Here is a 22063-nt window from a genome sequence, read left to right as displayed (position 1 = left end):
GCAGGTCTAGAAAGTCTACATCTCCTCAGAGACTCTTGCTGAGGGAACTCCCAGGGTTAAGCTAGGTTCTAGTAACTTCCTCTTTGCCTCCCACACACTTGAGTCCTTATTTGTGGTTTCTCGTACTAGGTCTAGTTTTTAGAGAACTAGAGATTGTCCTCCACAACTGTTTTCCATTCTGATCTGAATCTCCAGCTTCCTGAGATGCAAGATGTGTTACGGGTAAGGGGTGGGGGGAGGGGGATCCTTTAATGAATTCTTCTCGAGTAGTATAAACAAAATGACAGTGAACCATCTCTGTAAAACAAGAATACGGCAGAGTTTTGCCACATGCTAAAGCATTACAAGAACTAGGGTTATATGCAGGTCAAATGATGCCTGTCAAATGCAGGAATGCACAAAGTTCTGAAGAGATGGTGTCAGAAAGGTGGCTTTTACCCAGCCTTCCCACTGTCGCTCCTCACCTGCTTTACACCCTGCCAGCTATGTAAGCAGCCTAGTTTTCAAGTCCCAGGCCAGTCACTTTGAGTGAAATTTAAAGGAAAGTAATTCCATACAACACCAAGTATTCTGTAGTCCCTGGTGGTGATTATAACTTGCAGATTGCCCATGCCTCACCCAGAGTCCTGTCATAAACACTTGCTGAGGTGATTAACACCACAAGCTCAATTTGACTTAAACAGGAAAACAGTATTATTAGAGAAAACTATGGATTTTCCTTTTTTTTTTACCATAATGAGTTTATAAAACTGTGAAGAAAAGGGTGTCACAAAAAAGTTGACAAAGTTGTGGTTTATATGTGAATAAAAAAATAACTCATGAAAGGTTTATTCTACCCTTCTGGAGAGCAAATGGAGATGTATGCTAATAACAGTTCAATTAAATAAATATTTATTTTGCCATTACTGTGTGTAAAAGACCAGGCAGGTTGAGCAGTGGAGATACCAAAGCTGAGATCACATCGAGTTCTTGAGACCCACAATTCTGTGGATTCAGGGGCTGGTGAGCCCCCCAGATAAACTCTGGGACTTAGGGATCCCTTTGAATTGCTGTTGCCTTGAGCATCCCTCATAACCTTAAAATCAACAAGCAGAATGGAGAGGAGCTCTATGGCCTTCTCTTATCTCTCTAAAAGGAGCTTCCTTGTTACAGGAAAAACAAAAAACTAAACCAAACAACTCTACCCTCTTATCCTGTCCTTTCTCCAAGTCTCCAGGAACAATACAGCATTGGGCTTTGCTGACCTCTGTGCTCTTCTTATACAAAGTATATTGTTAGCCCCCTGTATCCCATGCAAGACCACGCCTCTCCTTACATTCCACATGCCTGGACTTTACCCTTCTCCCTGGACCCTTGCTCTGTTCTTTCTCTTCTGAAGCTCCTAAGATTTTTTTTTGTCCCAGTTTATCCCCAGAATCCCTTTCCTCTAGGACTTTACACAGGGTTAAACTTGGGTGGTGGCGGTTTGCTTAAACAAACCAACCAACCAACAATATGTATGTTTTGGTTATACTTATGTATCAATGTGTAACCCCTGTCTGCTCCTTTTCTAAAATTCAGTCCAACAAATAAGGAGTAACCTTAACAGAGCGTTTGGGAGCTTGGACTTAAACTTTTGCATGCATTTTAAGAGTCTGTCATCTCTTAAGTTGGATTCTTCCTAAGTCTCTTCTGCCGAACTGATTTTATTGAAATCCTTTGAAATACTAGTATTTTAGAATATTGGTCCTCTCTGGAAGTTTCTTTCTTTTTTCTTTTTTAAAAATTTACACAGCAGTGTCTGGTAACAATAATAACTAACATTTATAGAGGCTATATGTACGCTGTGCCAGGCAACCCTTTGAGGTAGATACAGTTCTTACCCTCATTTTATAGAGGCTGGATAGAACGGAGGCACGGAGAGAGTAAATAACCTGCACACATACGGTAGCTGAGCAGGGAATCTAACCCAAGGCTGTGGGTTAGAATTTAAGGTCAAGCTCCAGAGAGAGTCAAATGGCTTTGGAATCCACCCTTATCCATTGATAATGTACTCAACCTCTTTGACTCTGAGTTTCCCTTCCAGTACAATCGAGACAAAGCATTCTTAAATAGCTGGAGCAGTAAATGAGCCAGACGCGTGGTCCCCTACTTGGGTCCCTGGTAGTGGATAGTTGTCAATCTCCCGCGCAGCCCACCTGAACCGTCTCAGGCAGGGCTGGGCCTTCTGCATTTGCATCTACCTGGCACACCGACCAAAGTCTTGCTTTCTCCCCACATCTCCCCTGGGTCCTAAGGGGAGCTTGCAACCTCGCCATGTACAGGCTCCTCCTGTACCCCGGCTTCTCGCTCCGTCCGAACTCCTACCCGGAGCTCCCGAGCCTCCGAGCTAGCCGCTGGCTTACCATGGCATCATAGCCCAGGGCGTTCATGAAGTGTGCCACCTCAGCTCCCTTGTATACGGTGAACCAGATGGTGCCCTGGTACTGGTCGCCAGCGTCCAGCACTAGTACGTGGGGCTCCGCAGCGCGGATCCGCTGCACTTGGGTGCGCAGTCTCGCTACCCCACCCACGCAGCGGCTGGCAATCATGCACTTGCTTGAGTCCTCGCTGGTCTGCTCCAGCCGGCTGTGCACGTCGTTGGTGTGCAGGATGGTGAGTTCCCAGGCGCCTGCCACTTGCCACAGCAGCGCTCCCAGCACTAGGAACTGCGGAGCTTGGTGACACATGGCTGTGGCGTGCGTGCGAGTGCTGGCTAGCCTAGCTAGCGCTGCGAACCGCAGCGAATGCAGGCTAGCGGAGGAGCGAGACGCCTCGGTGGAGCGGGGAGGGAGCGGGGAGGGAGCGGGGCGGGAGCGGGGCGGGACCGGGGCGGGAGCTCCTTCAGCCCAGAGTCCATCCCCGCCCTTGGCACCGGTGCGCCCCTGGCAGCTGGCACCCGCTCCTGCAGGAACAGTGGGGAAGTTGTTCCCGGCGAGGAGCGAGCACCAGCCACAATCCCGGGCCGACCGAGAGCTTGGGCGCCGGCAATCCCGCGGCGGGCGGAGTCGGAGCGTCCACCCTACGCCTACCGCCAGGCTGACTCTTGCTTCTTTTGAGGACTGGATTTTTCTAAAGAAAAATCGCACGATTTGTGTTGGAGTTGTGGCGGATTGTGCGAGCAGGTCACTGGAAAGAACAAAAGAGGGTAAAGAAAGGAGGTGGACAAAAAAGGTGGGAGACATGGGGGCGCGTAGGGTGAGGAGAAGAGTAAAGAGAAATCCAGACGAAGGAGAGAGACGCGATGTGCATTTTGTACTTTGGGAACCAAAAACGGATTGTGAGACGTAACCAGCCACTCTCTTTCCAGCCTTTGTGAGAACTCCTAAGGAGTGAGAACTCCCTAAGTCTATCTACTTTGTTTAGGTGGAGAATTTTAGAAGCTAACAAATAATCCAAATCCAGTCCGTGTTTATTTACTATTAAAACCTTAGCGATAAATAGCAACGGTGGGTAGACAGCTGTGGGAAGCTAAAGCGAACTATGAGGAGTGCAATTAGTAGCTCTGAGTGCGTGCTGCAGCCTTCTGTTGCTTTTGTAGGCATTTTTTTCTTTCTGTCCTGTTTTGAGGGTTTAATGTGTTAAGGATGGTGCATACATCTTTTAACGCAAAGCTTTTGACAAGGAGGATAATATGAACACAATAAACAAATCATCATTATAATCTAATTTTAAATGGCAGTATTTCCTTCTGTTTAACAGATTGATTTCTTAGTGCAATCAATAATCTAGCCACTTTGGTTGCTGGGTTGGGGTGCGTGGGTGCAAAAGGTGAAAGGGGTTGATAAGAAGTGCAAACCACCAGTTATAAAATTAGCCACGGAGATGTAAAGTACAGCATAGGGAATGCAGTCAGTAACATTGTAATAACTGTGTATGGTGTCAGATGTGTGCTAGCCTTATCATGGTGATCACTTTGTAAGATATATAAATGTCTAATCACTATGCTGTACACTAATATAATATTGTATATGAATTACAATTTTTTAAAAGTAATCTGGGCATTTTGGGAAGGGTAGGATAGGAGAAGGGTGTTTACCCATTAGTATATCAATGAACGTTGTTTTTTCTTTTTTTCACCTTTTGGCTACTAAATCAAATGTGAAAAGAGTTTAGATCAAAGAAAGTAAAGGTTTGTTGTTGTTGTTGTTGTTGTTGTTGTTTTAAAGAAAACGGCAGCAAGCCTGGAGTCACAGCGGAGCTTGTGCTCGGAGGCCTGGCCCTGGGTGGCATAGGGACAGCGTGTGTATGGGGAAGGTTGTTCATCATGGTGAGGAAGCAAGTTGGGGTCCTAGGCTCTACTGACTGGTTTGGGGCCAGGGTAGAGAGTAGTTGATCATTTTATTAGGTCCTCACATCGATCATGGCATCTTTCTGTCTAGTTTCATGAGTGTGGTAGGTAGGTTGAATGTGTGCCTGGGGCTGAAACACTTAAAAAAAGGTGTTATCTTTAGTTTGAGCAAAACTCTGTTTCTGTGGTCAACTGACTTGAGGCTTTGTTCTTAAGAGTTTGATGCTGACCAGAATCTCGCATCCTAAGGACTTACTGATTAAGGAACGGAGTGAACAGACATCAAGGAGAAAGAATCATATTAAACAAAAGAAGTTTCTGCACCGTTGCAAAGTCTGTGCTTTCAGTCGTGAAAAATGATGCAACTGAATGGAGGTCAGCTGGGACTCCAGCCCAGGCATTCCGGGCCTCACCAGAGTCCACATTGTCCCAGCTGCATCACCAAAAACTGTCACCAAGTGCAGGTTTAGCTGCCTACCTCTTTGAAAACAATGCTTGAGAGGCAGGTGCTAATGTAAAGAAAAGTGGTTTATTCAGATACTGGCCATCTGAAAGAAGAGGGACTCGTGTTTCAAAGACCACCTCTTAATCTCAATGCAGGCAGAGGTTTTTATAGGGAGGGAGAAGGGAACAGAACAAAGAGAAGATCAAGGGAGGGGGTTGCAAAGCTCTCTAAGTGCAGACAAGCACAGTCTATTCAGGTAAGGCAAGTGATAGTCCACCTTGCATCATCCTGGTTTAGTCATCCTGGCTTCACGTCATCCCAGCTTCATGTTATTCTGGCTCCACAGTTGAAAGTCAGCAAAGCTCCCGGAGCTAGGATGCCTGAAGGTCAGAGTCTATCTGTGTCTTTTGAAGTTAATTCCTAGGATTCTTATACAAACATGCTGTTCACCTACAAGCTACATATTAGTCAAAGTCAGCACTTACAGAAACAATGTCCAAAGAATGGCAGGGTGGGTTACAATTCCCCACTGTTACAATTTTCCACTACTACAATAATAAAAACAAAACCACTCCAAAATTGGGTTAGAGCTTCTATGCATAGGAACTGCCTTGTATGTCTTACTCCTCCAACCTCTGGAATGTTAAAACTGGGCACAGTATCAGCCTGGGGACTGGGCCTAAAGCAACGCTGCATCGCAAACCACTGTGTACAAAGATAACAAGAAAGCCAGTATTACGACTTTCGAACTGAAGATTAAAAAATTTCATTAGAATTCGTAACACTATGCTAGTTTTTTTGCACTGATAGAAATGCCTTCCCTCTACTGATAAAATTATTTCCCTTCCCTTGCTCATAAATACCCCTTACCTTCACCTCCTAATTGGAACACTATTTGGGTTTCTGCCTAAATCAGTGCTTGCTGAATAGCTATTCTGTTGGATCTCAAATAAATGTTTGTTGCCTCTCACTTCAGCCTTCATTTTTAGGTTAACACATTTTTTTTTTGGATATATACTCAGAAGTGGAATTGCTGAGTCATATGGTGGCTCCATTTATTTTGTTGAGGAATTGCCATTCTATAGATGACTGAACCATATAACACTACCACCAGCAATGCACAGAATTCTAATTCTCCACATCTTCAACACACGTTTTCTGTTTTTTTGATAGTAGCTGTTTGGGAAATAGTATCTCATTTATCCCACGGCTGTTTGAGAAGTAGCATCTCATTTTGGTTTAATTTGCATGTCCCTGGGCTCTGGAGCCTGGTATGGGGCTGGGACACCTCATGCCTTAAGGGGCAGGGACCTCCATAGCCAAGTAATCCCTCCCATTTCATAACTGCCACCCACACATGGGCGTGGGTCTCGCCCACCCTGCATCTCCACTCTCCCACCAGCCTCGACATGGCTTTTTCTGCATATTCTAAGTCATAGGACTAGTGGTCACCTAGTCTCTGGGTGGTTCTCAGTGACCGTTTTTCTGTAGTTTAGTTGTAAATTTGAAGTAGTCATGACAGGAGGCAAGCACAGCGTTGACCTACTCAGCCATCTTGACTGGAACGGCCCGAAGATAGATGTTTTACTACAGAAGTTATATGCTGGGGCAGGACTACCCACCATGACCTGCCCGTTAGGAAATGTGTTTTCCTCCCTCACACCTCCAAACAACCATTCTAACCTGCTCTCTCATTTCATAGTAGATCACATTTAATACTAGTTCAGACTTAATAATAACAAATTTATTGGAAAATAAGACACAACTCCATTTGTCAAATCACAGTAGAATTGGAACCACAGTTAGCTATGGATAAAGAAGCTCAGCGAAAGTCAATGAAAGTGTTCTGTGAGAACCAACACAGATCCCATAGTACCTTTAAACCCCCCCCACACACACACACAGTCCTGCCTTCCTCCCTTTGCCAAATCAGGCCAGTCAGGGGTACCATATCTCAGGAAAAGAAACAGAAGTCTATAGCCTGGCTAGACTCCTGGTTCCTCCTGGTAATCTGTGCTCAGCTGGGCAGGTCTCCCACAGTCCCCAGCACCATCAGCGGTGTCACCAAGATCTCCAGTTCTTAATCCAAAACCACACGGCACCTCCTCATGGCCCACCAGAGAGAGTCCTTTCACCCCTTTTCTTCCTGCTTGGTCTCGAATTGTCCTCCCATCTAGTCCTGCATGGTCTCATGCATTTTCTCTCTCTCCTCGTGGTGGCCCACCTTTAGTGTAAATCCCAGCTGACCCTCCTCCATAACCCCATTTCCAACTCCTCCCACAATCGGCTGTACCTGCCAGCAATCCCATAGTTTCTGCTTTCTTTGGCTGTCATAATTAGTCTGGGCAGATGTGGACCCCTGGTGTGGAGCAAACCATCACCAAGCTCTGGTGCAGGTGCGGTAAGGGGTGCTGCCTCCCCGTTACACAATGGGTCAAAATTATGCATACCTTCTGGCTCCATTCAGGCTGGAAGACTAGTCTGCTGTTGTTGATATGCAAAATAACTCTTCATGGCCCTGCTCCATGTCTCCCTTCCCCCAGCCAGGTCTATGGGGATATCCTATAATCCTGGACACCCCAAGTTCTAGACACCATTACAAATTCCCCCTTTGAAGGGCCCTGGGGCCTCCCAGCCCATTACAATACTGCTTGCCTCAATTTCATTTAGCTCTTTTTCTGGAGATTCTTTCTTTTCTTTCACTTTGTGGTTGTTTCATTGTCTCTTCATATTAGTTTTCTCTTTGTGTTTTTTTTTCTGTGTATTAGATCGATCTGCTTTGACTCCCAGTCTTTGTAGGGTGGCTTTATGTGTGAGGTATTCTGTGGGACCCAGTGGTGCCGTTTCCTTGCTCTCCTGTAGCAGATACTCTGGGAATGTCCATTGGGTGGGTTATGTGCCCTCTCCTGTTGTAATTGGGTCTTGATTGTCATTAGCCCATTTATTGGTGGGATTTCCCTTCCAGCTGGCTGACCCAGAGGCTCATCCCCAAACACATCTTGAAAGCTGTTGTATAGGTGCTGACAGAACAAAACAAGATCACACACACACACACACACACACACACACAAACCCAAAAAGAAACAAAAATTCACAGCAAAAATAACAAAAGCGAAAAAGAGCAGTAAAAGAAAAAGAATATAAGAAGACAAAAAGAAGGAAAAAAGATTATGAGATGAGAGAAGGAAGACAAATATTAAGAATAAAGAATAGAAAGAGAAAAATAGCAAAGAAGAACAAAGGGAGAAAGAATAAAAAATAAGAAAAGGAAAGAAAAAAGGATAAGAAAAAGTAAAATTAGAGTTATGAAAGAAAAATAGAGGAGAAAAGAAAAAATAGAAGAAAAATAAAAATTATGAAAAAGAAAAAAAGGAAATAATGGAAAAGAACAAAGTGGAATTTGTCTCGGTAGAGTTTAACACCTGCCAGTTGGGATCTCTGTTTAGCTATGGCTTCGCTGTTGTCTGAAGCTGGTGTAAGCTAATGTCAGATGCTGCTCACGTCTTGCCCTCAGCAGCCTGTTCAAAGCTGCAAGCAATCTGCAATTTGTGGCTCCTCTGCCAGGCTTGGCTGCACATAGGTGGGGTCAAGCTGCAAGGCCGGCTTTTACCAACACAGGACCTAGAACTGGGTCAGCAACCATCTCAAAGCACTGCAGGATCTGCCTCTCCCTGCCTCTGCCTGCCTCTGCCTGCCTGGGCTTGCCAGCCTGGTGTCAGTCTTAGTCACTGAACTGCTTCTGAAGGGGCTTCTGGAAGATTTGGGAGGAGTGGGCACCTGGATCTCCCATGGTGGGCAGGTGCCATTCTGATTCCAGGGAAGACAGTGGGTGTTCCTGCATACACCTGAGTCTGTCCCGGATTGTTCTCAATTTGGCTAGGGCAGAACCCCTAGTAGATAAGTGGGTGAGGCTCTTCAGCCCAGAGTTTGGGTCTGCTGGAAACCAGGAGGGGTTTCTATTGGCTCTTTGGTGAGGGGGAAGCACCAGTCTGGTTCCTGGGAAAGAGTAAGGAAGGGAGGTGCCCCAAAGCCAGTCTATGACACCCCTTGAATCTACGCATGAGGCTGTCTCCTCCTTTCTGGAGCAGCCAGGAATCAGTGGCCAGAGGGGAAATAAAGCAAGTCTCCTGCTTTATTTAATCTAATGAAGAACTTAAAACAGGAGACTAGATGCAAAAGGGAGGCATGTCACCCACTCACTCAGCAGTCCTGAGCCTGGTCCAGTAAGACACCAGGTTCCAAACATCGCAAGCAGGACTGATAGAGCAGGAGGAGGGCGGGGCCCTGAAATTCTGTGTGTATCACTTCCACGAGCAGGGAAAGAAAGCCTTTGAACTGTGAATCAATCCCAAGGTCTGGAGAGGGAAGGAGCAGGAATACCTAAAAGCTGGCTAAAGTATGTAACCCTTGGAGTCAGTGCGCTCAGATTAGCTGGGTGCCCACTTACAGTTTCAGGCTCAAGTGTATAGAACAAACTTACTAACAACTTTATTTCTTCTATACATGGGGGTTCAGACTACCTGGGTGCCTGCTTGTAGTTTTGTGCTCAAGTGTATTTCATAAATAAACTTGCTATCTTATTTCCACTATATGTGTTTGTATCTTGCCTGATTCTCTTGCCAGAAAAGCAATAACTGAGGAGGGGAACCCCCTGACTCTGGTCTCCCTGGTGCCCTCCTTAGCAGGGGTTAAGATGCAGAGTGTGGGGGGGCGGGGAGATGCAGGGTGGGGTGAGTAGGATTCCAGATGGTGGGGTGAGTGGCACCCCCCTGGGTGGGGTAATTGTTTTTCCCCAGGTTGATTTCTCTGGGAGGGGCTTGCTCTTAAGAAAAATGGCTGATTCCATACCCAGGGATGACTGCACACAGGGATACCGGCAGCTGCTCCCCGATGTCTCTCCCTAATGCCCCCCTCTCTGGACCCTCCTCAGGTGACTCCAGTCCACATTGCCCTTCTTTCACTGGAGCCCAGGGTGAGTGGCTGCAAACAAAAAACTTGTGTTATGGCTTCTTAAAAAAAAGAAGTGGCTTTGTCTCCCACAGGCTCTATCTCCCTGTGGACAGAAACCCCACGTCTGGGCTGGGGAGCCCAGTCTGGAGTCCAGGCTTCCTTCCTCTCAGGGTGCGGCTCTCACAGCCTGCTCTTCCTCTGTGACCTCAGCCTGCTGCCTGTGGGAGCAGGGTCAGCTCCTTTCATGACCCTGCCCTCCCTACCTGTCTCGAGATGGTTTCTGCCTGTCCTTGTTTAAAAGTCTCCTATTCAGGCAGTCTGTAGTTGGTAACTCTGAGTGACTGTTCCCCCACTTTGTTTTAATTCCAGTTTGGTTGTGGGAGGAGGTGTGAGAGTGGTGCTCCTACTCTGCCACCACCTTGTGACACCCCCAATTTATGTACCTTCTGATGAATTTTGCTGTGAACCTAAAACTGTTCTAAAAAATAAAGTTTGTTTTTTAAAGAAAAGTCCTAGAAGGATGCCAGTCCTGCTATTTTTAAGTCTTGGCAGCTAAGCCAATAAAGTATGTTATTTTTCAATAGTATGCATAATGGTGATTATAGAATTTTTTTAAAAATATATTTTATTGATTATGCTATTACAGTTGTCCCATTTCGCCCCCTTCATTCCCCTTCACCCTGCACACCTTCTCCCACCCACATTCCCCCTCTTTAGTTCATGTCCATGTGTCATAAGTTCTTTAGCTTCTACATTTCCCATACTATTCTTGCCCTCCCCCTGTCTATTTTCTACCTACCATCTATGCTACTTATTCTCCATACCTTTTCCCCCTCTCTCTTTCTCCCACTCCCCTGTTGCTAACCCTCCATGTGATCTTCATTTCTGTGGTTCTGTTCCTGTTCTAGTTGTTTGCTTAGTTTCTTTTGGTTTTTGTTTTAGGTGTGGTTGTTAGTAATTGTGAGTTTGATGTCATTTTACTGTACATGTTTTCTATCTTCTTTTTCTTAGCTAAGTCCCTTTAACATTCCATAAAATAAGGGCTTGGTGATGATGAACTCCTTTAACTTGACCTTATCTGAGAAGCACTTTATCTGTCCTTCCGTTCTAAATGAAAGCTTTGCTGGATAGAGCAATCTGGGATGTAGGTCCTTGCTTTTCATGACTTGGAATACTTCTTTCCAGCCCCTTCTTGCCTGCAAGGTCTCTTTTGAGAAATCAGCTGACAGTCTGATGGGAACTCCTTTGTAGGCTACTGTCTCCTTATCTCTTGCTGCTTCTAGGATTCTCTCCTTCATTTTTACCTTGGCTAATGTAACTATGATGTACCTTGGTGTGTTCCTCCTTGGGTCCAGCTTCTTGGGAACTCTCTGAGCTTCCTGGAAGTCTATTTCCTTTGCCAGATTGGGGAAGTTCTCCTTTATGATTTGTTCAAATAAGTTTTCCACTTGTTGCTCTTCCTTTCCCCATTCTGGTACCCCTATAATTCAGATGTTGGAACATTTAAAGATGTCCTGGAGGTTCCTAAGCCTCTCCTCATTTTTTTGAATTCTTATTTCTCCATTCTTTTCTGTTTGGTTGTTTCTTTCTTCCTTTTGGTCCACTCCTTTGATTTGAGTCCCAGTTTTCTTCCCATCACTATTGGTTCCCTATGCATTTTCCTTCATTTCACTTAGCATAGCCTTCACTTTTTCATCTAATTTGAGACCAAATTCAACCAATTCTGTGAGCATCCTGATTATCAGTGCTTTGAACTGTACGTCTGATAGGTTGGCTATCTCTTCGTCACTTAGTTGTATTTGCTCTGGAACTTTGATCTGTTCTTCTGTTTGCGCCATTTTTTTTGTCTTGATGCACCTGTTATGTATGGGGACAGAGCCTTAGGTGTTCACCAGGGCAGGACAACCCAGGTCGCCAGGTTGTGATGCTGTATTGGGGGCAGGGGTCATAGAGGGAGCAATGGTGCTTGCTCCTTTCTCTGTCGGATTTCAGTCCCTTCTACCTCTTCCCCCAAGCAAACTGGGCCCCTCTGGTGCTGATTCCCATGTGGGCGGGCTTGTGTACATTCTAGGATTCTGTGGGTCTCTCCAATGAATTCTCCTGTGAGGCTGGAAGTCTCTCCCGACACCTCAGCCCCTACAGGTGTTTTCAATTGGTGTTTTGAGGCTTTATTTCCCAGCATTGGGACGTTGAGTTGTGAAGTCTGTCTGGCTTCCCAGTTTTGCCTGGTTTATCTGCGCATGAATGTCGGACTGCTCGGTCAGCCAGCTGCCTTGCGCGCAGTGCCTCACTTCACAATTGCCACCTCGCTGGGTCTGCTTGTTACCACCTCCCGCCCAGGGTCCGTCAGCCCCCACCTGCTCACTTGGGGTCCATCAGCTGCCACTATTTTTGCCGTTACCCCTCTCTGCCCAGCTGCCTGACTCTGCCCCTCCTACCCATTTGGATGAATGCATTTATTTTAACTCCTTGGTTGTTGGACTTCCATACAGTTCAATTTTCTATCAGTTCTGGTTGTTATTTTGTTTCTAAATTGTTGTTGTTTTTATTTTGGTTGTGCGAGGAGGTGCAGTGTGTCTACCTATGCATCCATCTTGGCCAGAAGTCCTGATTGTAGGATTTTTAATAGACATATTTATCCATGTAAATATGAATAACTGGCAGGTAATACAACTAAAAGGTATATGTATCTTTTCAAAGTGAAATAAGAATGAGTTTTCTTTGGAAAACTGAAGTTTCTCATATTTTCAGGTGCTTTTAAAGATTTCCCTCTTCTGGGTGGTAGAGAAGTGCTTTCCATGATGTTCCTATTTTTTGACAAAAATTCTTAAAAATGCCAGACTTCAGAAATCGGCTCCTGATGATGGTGTTGCTTCTATGGCTGCGGAAAAACTTCTGGGTTACATGAGGAGTCCTTGCTGCAGTATCTGTCTGTGCAGAGAGCAATGAGAGCTGTCTTGAGGAGGTTCCTTTCTCATGAAAGTGGGAAAAGATGTGTGACCAAGCGTGGCCAGAGTCCCACCTGTGCGAAGGGCAGGAAGTGTTTCTTTTCCAACAAAATTCTGCTTGGCAACTTTTCTTTTCTTTATTTAATAAATCATTTAAAAATGTCCAGTCTCTGTAGTTTTTAAAAAGGACTGAAAAAGCATAAGAACTTGTCTTTGGCGACATCAGCAAGCACATAATGAACAGGACAAGGAGGTGGCTTCTTTAAGGAGATGGCCCGTAGTTTCCACCAGTTGCCTGCTGAAGGGGAACCTTGAGGTTGCCCATTCTTCAACAATAGGCCTCAGAATGTTAAAAAGAAATGTTGTTTCTGGAACATCACATATTGGACAGAACTATTTCCAGCCTTCCTCCACCCAGCACAAACAGGGAGATTTCAGAACGTCTGTGTCATTATTCTGGGACATTAGACGAGACCTTCAGAAGCCAGAGAATCAGTGTGCTACGCTACCCCAGGAATATGTGTGGGTCACGCTGCCTAGCAAACCTAAAACTGTCTGTAGTAGATTCAGTCATTATTTAAAAAGAAGTTTATAGGTTAGGCTGCCCCAAAGCTTTTGCAGAAAAAAAGAATTCCATTTGGCTGGAGACAGGTCTGGAATCCAGTGCTCCAGGTATAGAACCGGCCACCCCCTGGACTGGTGATACCTTTGCATTGCTGCTCCCAAGGCTACTAAATGCTTTTGCATTTTTATTGTTACCTTTGAGTCACTCCCTTTCTTTCCACAGGTTGAGTTTCCTGGGGATTTTGTCAGGCTGAAGGTTGTCTTTACCATGCTTCTGGAGTTTTTCTCATACTACTGTTATAATTACTAATGTTTCAATTTATGTTTCCAAACAAAGTTGCCTTTTGTTCTGTAATGAGCTCTTTTTTCCCCCCACTGGAAATCCTGAAATTTGGAAGAATGTAGCCATTTGTGTAGAAAAAAATAGCTGCATATTTATGGCTATTTTTAAAGAAAAAAGACAAATAATACATTTTTTAAATTATAAGGAAGGTATGTATTTTAGGAGGACCTTCTATGTGACAAGCCCTGTAGTCAACACTTTATTTTAACCATTTTATTTAATTCTCACAGCAGCCTTTTCAACATTGAGGGTTATAAGACACAGAGCGATGAAGCACTTTGTCTAATTCAGGATAGCCAGGTCTGTCTGGATAATAGCTTCACTGACTCAAAATTGAACACATTTTTTAATCTCTTTTGAATGGGAGGCAGGGTGGATTGGAAAGAACACATTGAGACCTTTGGCAAGACTCTTGGTTCCACTGCGGTATAATTTCTCATTTTATGTAAGAAGAAACAATGTAATAATCTACCCTCCAAAGCTTGCAAAACATTTTCTGGAGAGATTGTCATTGGTGACATGGTGGTGGGTGAGGCAAGCCTAGGGTTGGGGCTTCCTTGTAGGACAGTGGGAGAAAGGGAAGCCACAACGGGTTCCTAGAATCATTGACAGGGAGGTGGCAGAAGAAGTGGTAGGTAGTAACTGGAGCTCAAGAGCCATTTCTGTGGGGAGCTGAGGCCCCATTCACTCCTATTCAAGGACACTGGGCTGATAGGTAAGGAAGACTGACATTAGCATGATAAGCTCCCCCTTTCCTTTGCAGAATAGTTAACATAGATCTTCAAGGGCAGCCATAGCATCCTGTAACGTCCATCATATCCCTTCCATGTGCCTAGCATTGTATACCATCCTCTTCAATATCATTTTGATTGTCACAACAACCCTACAAATACTTTTGTTGTCTTTTTTCAGAGAGGGCGACTGAGGATTTGAGAGTCTAAGTGTCTTGTTCAAGATCGTAGAACTGGTGGGCAAAGAACAACCCTGCTTTTGATTACTAACACATTTGTACCTCTTTCATAGGCTCTTGTGTTTTCACAAAATTGTGAACCTGGATTTCACTTAGCTGAGAGGCTTTCAGGTTGAGAAGCTTAAAATAAGGTCAGGAATGCTCTGAGAAACTTAATCCCATTTTCATCAGAATTATTAATACAAGATTAACCTGATTTTATTGTTTCAGACCTTTCCCCTTCAAGCTGTCCCCGAACCAACCTCCAGAGAGTTACACTTTCATCGTGCTTGTCAGCTCAGGCCTTAAAAAGTGTGATAAATCTTACATGCTCATGACATATAATTCTTTTTGAATTCTGTTTGATAGTATTTTGTTGAGAATTTTTATATCTATATTTATAAAGGATATTGGTTTGTAGTTTTCTTATTTTGTCATGTCCCTCTCTGGTTGAGAAATATGGGTAATATTGACCTTTTAGATTGAATTGAGAAGTTTTCTACCCTCTTTTATTTTTTAGAAGGATTGGCGTTCCTCTTTAAACATTTGGGAGAACTAACCAGTGTAGCTATCTGGGCCTGAACTTTTCCTCATGGGAAGATTTTATATTAGAAATTCAATCTCTTTACTTCTTGAAAGTCTATTCAGATTTTCTATTTCATTTTATTGAATTAGTTTTAGTAGTTTGTGTCTTACTAGGAATGTGCCATTTCATCCAGGTTATCTGATTTGTTGACATACAATTGTTCATAGTATTACTTATACTTTTTAAAATTTTTTTTATAAAGTTGGTAGTAATGTCCCCTCTTTCATTCCAGATTTAGGTATTTAATTTGAAGCTTTTTTCTTCTTGATCAGTCTATTTAATGGTTTGTCCACTTTGTGGATTTTTAAAAAGAAGAACCAACGAACAATCAATTTTTTTCTATTATTTTTCTCTTCTCTATTTTATTTGTTTCTATTATACTCCTCATTATCTTCTTTCTGCTTGCTTTAGGCTTAGTTTGCTCTTATTTTTCTAGTTTCTTTAGTCAAGATATTAGGTTGTTGACTTAATACATTTACAGTTATCAATTTCCCTTTAAACACAGGCTTCACTACATCCCATTTTTGGAATGTTTCATTTTCATTCATCTCAGAGTACTTTTTAATTTTTCTTTTGATTTCTATAGGACTATAATACTTAATCTCCACATATATGTGAGTTTCCCAAAGTTTCTTTCTTTTTTTGAAAAATTGTTAATTTTTAAATTTTGTTGTATTTTTCCATTATTATTTATCCATTTGATCTTTTTTATTTGTAATTTTAGTCCATTATGGTTGGAAGTCTTTGTATAATTTAATTTAAATCTTTGTTAATTGCTGCATAACTTGTATAATTTGTTATTTTATTTAAAATTTTTTAAATTTGTATAATTTAAATCTTTGTTAATTTATGGAGGTTTGTCTTACAGCTGAGTAATTGCCTATCCAGAAGAATGTTTTGCATATACTTGAAAAGAATTTATATCCTGTGGCAGTTGGGTGAATGCTGGTTAGATGCCTATTATTTCTAGTCAATTTATAATGTTGTTCAGGTCTTCTATTCCCTTTTTAATCTTCTACCTAGTTGTTCCATCCATTATTGAAAGTAAAATATAGAAGCCTGTAATTGTTGTTGAATGGCCATTTCTTCTTGCAATTCTGTCAGTTTTTACTTCATGAAATTTTAGGCCCTGTAGTTATGTGCATATGTCAGTATGTTCATAATTGTCATTTATCTCTGATGGATTTTTTTTGTCTATCATTATAAAATGTTCTTTTGTCTTAAAGCTTTTTTGGTCTGATATTAGTATAGTATTCCAGCTGTTTTTTAGTTACTTTATCCATTATGTCTCTTTTCTTATCCTTTTATTTTCAACTTATTTTTGTCTTTGAATATAAAGTGTGTCCCTTGTAGATAGTGCCACAGTACTTTGAGCATGTTATCCCAATGTCTTCTGGCCTCCATATGTTCTGATAAAGAGTCAGCTATTAATCATATGGCAGATCCTCCTTATGTAATGAATCACTCCTCTCATTGCTTTCAAGACTCTCTGTTTTTATTTTTTGGTAGGTTGACTATGATATGTCAAGTGTGGATCTCTTTGAGTTTATAGAGCTTCTTGAATGTGTGGATCTTTGGTTTTCATCAAATTTGGAAAGTTTTGTTCATTATTTTTTCAAATATCCTTCCTGTTCTCTTTTTTTTGGGGGGTTCCTATTGTGTGAATGTTGTTATACATAATTATGTCCGACAGGTCTCTGAGGAACTGTTCATTTTTGTTTATTCCTTTTTCTTTCTGACTGAATAATCTCTATTAACCTATCTTTAAGTTTGTTGATTCTTTGTTCAACCAGCTCAAATCTATTATTAAGCCCCTCTATTGATTTTTCTTTTCAGCTATTTTCCCTTTCTACTTCAGAATTTTTGTTCATTCTTTTATTTATTTATTTTAAATAAGTTTTCCTTATTAGTACTATTTATCTGATGAGAAATTGTTCTCATATGTTCCTTTACTTTCTTAGACATTATTTCCTTTCATTCTATGAATGTATTTATGAATCTATAGCTCACTGAAAGTTTTTGTCTAATAAGTCTGACATTTGGGCTCCTTTAGGGACAGTTTTTATTCACTGCTTTTTATCTCCTGTGTATCGACCATACTTCCCTATTTTTTTTACATCTTATACTGTCTTTGTTATATGGTACATTTAAAATAATATAATGTGGCAACTCTGAAAATTGGGCTACCCTATCCACCCACAGTTTGTTGTTCTATTTGTGATTGTGGTTATTATTGTTGTTGCTGTTTGTTTAGTAACTTTCCTGAACTAGTTCTATAAAATCAATATTCTTTGTTGTGTATGGCCACTGAAGTCTCTGCTCAGTTAACTTAGTAATCAGCTAGTGACTGGACAGACATGTCCTTAAATGCTTTGAGCCAGTAAGTCTCCCAGCCTTTGCAGAGGGGCTTCTCTGGGCGTGTTGTGATGTAATTTATGTGTGTTGATGGGCAGTATAGAACTCTACCTTAGCCTTCACTTTTTGCTTGTGCAGAATCTCAAGGCTATCCAGAGGTGAAAAAATATGACCTTCTCAGATATTTCCTGGGCATACTCAGAACCCTGTACATGTGCATGACTTTTAAAGTTCTTAGGAATATATAGAATTTTTCAGAGTTCTCTATGGGCTTTTTATTCATTAGCTTTTCTTTTAAAATAGTTTTGGTCAGCTTCTTATTTGCTTAACTGGTATTGCTATGTTAGGCAGCTATAATGTTAAATAATTGTCTTGGATTGTTTTTGACAAGCACTGTGGGGAAAAGGATAGTATACTGGGCAAGTGCTGAGTCAGGTCAAATAAAGACAAGCCTTGTGAGTGGAGGTCTGTCTCCAAGGAGCTTCCAGACAGGTCATTTAATGACAATTCTTCAGGAATAGAAATGTCTGGGGAGTGCAAAACCTGTATCATTATCCCCAGTAACTCCTTTCATCACTGGTATTAACAGCTGCTGTGATTATAAGACTATTGGGTTTCAAGACTATCACGAGGCAAATTAAATTTCAAAATGCTTTCTTTCTTACAGAGATTCAGCCATTTTTCTTGAGGAAACTAGAAAACATTGAGTGTTGCAAGCCTTTGATTAATTGCCAGAATTTTGAAGTTGATTTTGACAATTTTTGCTGATTTTCTTTTTATTTTTATAGAGAAGCACAACTGGGAGGGGCTTTTCCCAGCTATTTTGGAAGCTTCTTAAGGTCTCTCTCTCTCTTTTTTCCTTTTCTTTTTTTTTTTTTAGCAAAAAGCAATAACACTATATCTGTCCAGCAGAGAAACAGAAATTCCCTACTTTATTTTCTTTCTACTCTCCATGTCTATTATTTAATTTTGATTACAATATCTGTCTTTGAAAAGAGTCATGTGGTTTTCTGATTCTTCTTTCAATCCCTTAACTCCTCAAGAATAAGGGGTTCATGATGTCCTATCTTTCAAGTCCACACTTCTCCTTAACCAAGATGGGCTAGGGCCTCGATTAAAAGAGTGCTCCCAACATTAGCAGCACAGACCTGGCCAGAGGGAAACTCTGAAATGCAGAATCTCAGGCTTCACCTTAGAACTGAATCAGAACCTGAATTTTGATGACATCCACTGGTCTTCAATGTGCACATTAAAATTCTAGAGAATTTCATGCTTTAAATCACAACATTTAATTTAGTTATAAATGTCCTTCAAGTCATGTGTTGCTTATTAATCTTGCCATTTTAAAAAAAGGAATTGAACCTTTTATTAAAATTTAACAAAAAGTAAGTTTTATAAGACATTGAATATAGTGTAAAATTGCCACCACTTTTCTGAGGCTAAAATTACAGCTGGGCCTTGCTCCTGACCACATTCTGATTTCATCCTTTCTTTCATGTCTCCTTCCTTCCTCATCCTCCCTCCTACTGCTCAGGAACTGATTAAGACCCAAGGACTTAGGCTCCAAAGATCTGAGGGACATGGCTACAACCCCACTGGACTGCAAAGTCAAATATAACAATGTATTTGTCTGTATGTTTTCTGTGAAGCTCATGCTTGAGCTCAAGCCAGTAGGCAGTGGTGCCAGACCTCATGTTGGACATCAAGTGAGAAAAACAAGCAGCACAGTTTTTTTCCTTTTTGCAGCCCAGCAACTCCAGGAAACCTTAAGAAGCAGAGAGCAAGGGTAGACCCCAAGCTGGTAGCCACTGAAGATCTTAAAGGGATAGGATTGGGCCCAAGTCCAGCCAATGGTACGAGGCACCTCAGCAATTAGGACTTTTCAGATGTAATTCATCAGAATTTATTATATGCTTGTCATGCCAAACTGTAAGAACCTTTCTTGAGGGAATTGTCTTATGTCTGAAAATATGACAAGTATTCTAGATTTCCCAGGATATTGCATTTTATTTTTGTAGATCCAATAACTCTGGGTTTATCTCTGGCAAGGGAGAATTTCAGACTAAGCAGGAAGAAGTAGATGGACTATGGCAGCCCATTCTTGCAGGCCTTTCCAGTAACCCAATCAGGCAGCTTGACCATATATGGCATTGGGAGCACTTCAGCAAAGATGTAAATCCTGCTTATCTCAAAAAATTGCTGATTCTTGGTCTAATCAATAACCTGGATGAGAATGAGCCTTCATGTTGATAAAGCCTGGCATGAAAATTCTACTCAATTGATATGTACTTGAGAAATCAGCAATGCCTTGTTTCACCAGACATCTGAAAAGTTCTGAGGGCAGGTTTTGACTAAGTTAACTCTTTTAACTTATTACCAATTAGGTAGGCATTTCTTGGGTTGTTTTATAGTCATATCTCTCTGGATTTAGGGGATTGCCTTGGACTGGATTAGGCCTTCTGTCCATTAATGTCACTAACTGGACCCCTGAGACAGCATTCCAGATACTGCATCAGGCTGCTCCAGGTACAGCTTTTCTCCTCCTCTCTCCCCTCTCTTTCCTTTTCTTGTCTTACACCTCTCTACTTTGTATTTCTCTGTGGTCTATGGCTGGGAGCCCCACTAACACTAATCAATCCATTGTCCAATAGATGTCTTCCATGCACCAGGCACCATGCTGGGAGCTGTGGAGGATACAATAATGAACACAACATGTGTTTGTCTTTGATGAACTTACCCATTCGCTAGAGAAGCAAGCATACTCAAACATAAGGATGATCCCACACTGGGAATACTTTGCTATAAATATAAGTACAAGTATAAATACAAGAAATTCAGGCAAGGAGAAATTACCATTGTCTCAGACAGTCAGGGGAAATGACTTTCCAGGGTTGGTGAGACTTGAAAAAACAATAAGTTAGCAGCTAAGATATATTGATGTTTCCTCAAGAAAAACAAACAAATGCTGTTGAGCCCTGGACTTGTTCTTCTGGACCTATAAGTTAAAAAAGTTCTTTGTAGTCCCAAGTGAAATAGTGAATTTCTGAAGCAGATTTTGATTATGTTCAGAGTTTTTTTCAATATAATATCTACAGAATAAATATTATCTATAAGTATTAACAATTTTCATGGCAATTTGAGTATCTAAACAAATTTCTAAGCATATGCTAATTCACTTGAACTTGGAAGAAACATCCTCTCTAAAGTCCAAGTTAGTTGTGTAACTGACTCTACTGTTTCCTCTTATCTACACAAATTGAAAGTTGTGACCACTGAAATGTATTCAATTAAAATATCAGAAATGATTATGGATTAGCTGCATATCTTCTATTAAGACTTGGACCTGGTGTCAAATCAGAGCAGCTGTGTTCTACCGTAACAGCCCCCCAGACACAAGAGTAGATATTGTGGCAGGCTCCAGTCCAACCATCTCATTATCACAAGGCTGTGAAGGGTTTCTCTAAAAGCCAGTCATCAGCCTTTGCCTTTCTGTGTTAGTATTGGCACAACCTCTGTATCTTAGAAGTGGGAGTCAAGTGCGAACCTTTCTTCACCTCGCCCTTTCCTCTTCCAGCCCTGGCTTTATTTAGTTTGTTTTGACAATTGATTTGCTTCCTCATGCACAAGCCTCCCTTTCCTGAAAGGAAGAGAAGGCCTGAAGGTCAAGCACTCCACTCTTCACCATAAGCTCATGGCTGATTTCCCTGCTCTTGCCCAGGTTGTCTACTGACACACACAGCTACCGGCACAGTGACATTTGTTTAGGTTTATCTCTGATAACATGGTCACCCAAACTATCCATTTTGACACCTATACTTGGTATTATTCCTGCATCTGAGGTCCTCAGGAAAAACAAACATCTTTTATAACAGTTATTTTCTTTTTCTTACCATACTAGCATCATAATCAAATCAGGAAAAGCCTTTCTGGTGATAAATTCTGTTAGAGATAAGTGTCAGACTCACACAAATGGCTGATGTGATAGAAGGTCACAAAAGAGAGGCACTACTGCCTGTGGGTCTGCATTCTGTGTTGCCTGGAGGGCTGCAAAGCCCCACCTGCAATTTGCAGCAATTTTCCACCTCAAGACCAGAAGGGTCATCCTGTGTTTAGTTAACCTAATCTCTTAATATATATGGATTTTAAATTGCCTACAAGTGAGTAACACACTACAACTCTTTATTAATTTATATTGGGAAGCTTGATTTAATTTGCCAAAGTTAATATTTTTTTTTCCTTTTGGTCCCTCAGTGCTGTTTTGTTCATGGCAGCTGCTGACTAAGGCGTAGGGTGTTGGTGTCTGTCAGCATAGATTCTGTCAACCAAGGATGATTTCCAGGCTCAAGGATTTGGAAAATTTTCTAAGCAATCTGGAAGGGAAAGCTGTGTTCCCTTGGACCTCTGTTTTACCTTGCCTTTCTTGCCAAGTGTTGCTTTGGATGACTCTGCTGACCAAGGATGATTTTAGAGTTCAAGGGTTCAGAAAACTCTCTAAGCAATCTGGGAGGGAAAGCTATGTTCTCTTGGACCTCTGAGTTTTACCTTGCTTTTCCTGTCCAGTGTTGCTTTATCTCCTTGTGAATTCTGCTGAATAATATGATTGTTTATCTTTAG

The 22063-nt window shown here is 41.9% G+C and overlaps 1 protein-coding gene across 1 annotated transcript in view; it reads right to left on the bottom strand.

The window, feature by feature from the left end:
* The window catches only part of NT5E (5'-nucleotidase ecto), a 51465-nt gene extending 48651 nt beyond the window's left edge, over positions 1-2814 (bottom strand). Inside the window, exon 1 of the mRNA XM_045842860.1 lies at positions 2385-2814. Within this exon, the coding sequence (XP_045698816.1) occupies positions 2385-2708 (324 nt within the window). The 5' untranslated portion in view covers positions 2709-2814. The remainder of the gene's footprint in view (positions 1-2384) is intronic.
* Between the last annotated feature and the right edge of the window lie 19249 nt (positions 2815-22063).

Source organism: Phyllostomus hastatus, unplaced genomic scaffold, assembly GCF_019186645.2.
Source record: "Phyllostomus hastatus isolate PE091 unplaced genomic scaffold, TTU_PhHast_1.1 phas_contig_40, whole genome shotgun sequence".
NCBI classification, from domain to species: Eukaryota; Metazoa; Chordata; class Mammalia; order Chiroptera; family Phyllostomidae; genus Phyllostomus; species Phyllostomus hastatus.
The sequence above is the reverse complement of the archived record's forward strand: the minus strand, read 5'-3'. Positions and strand labels throughout refer to the sequence as shown.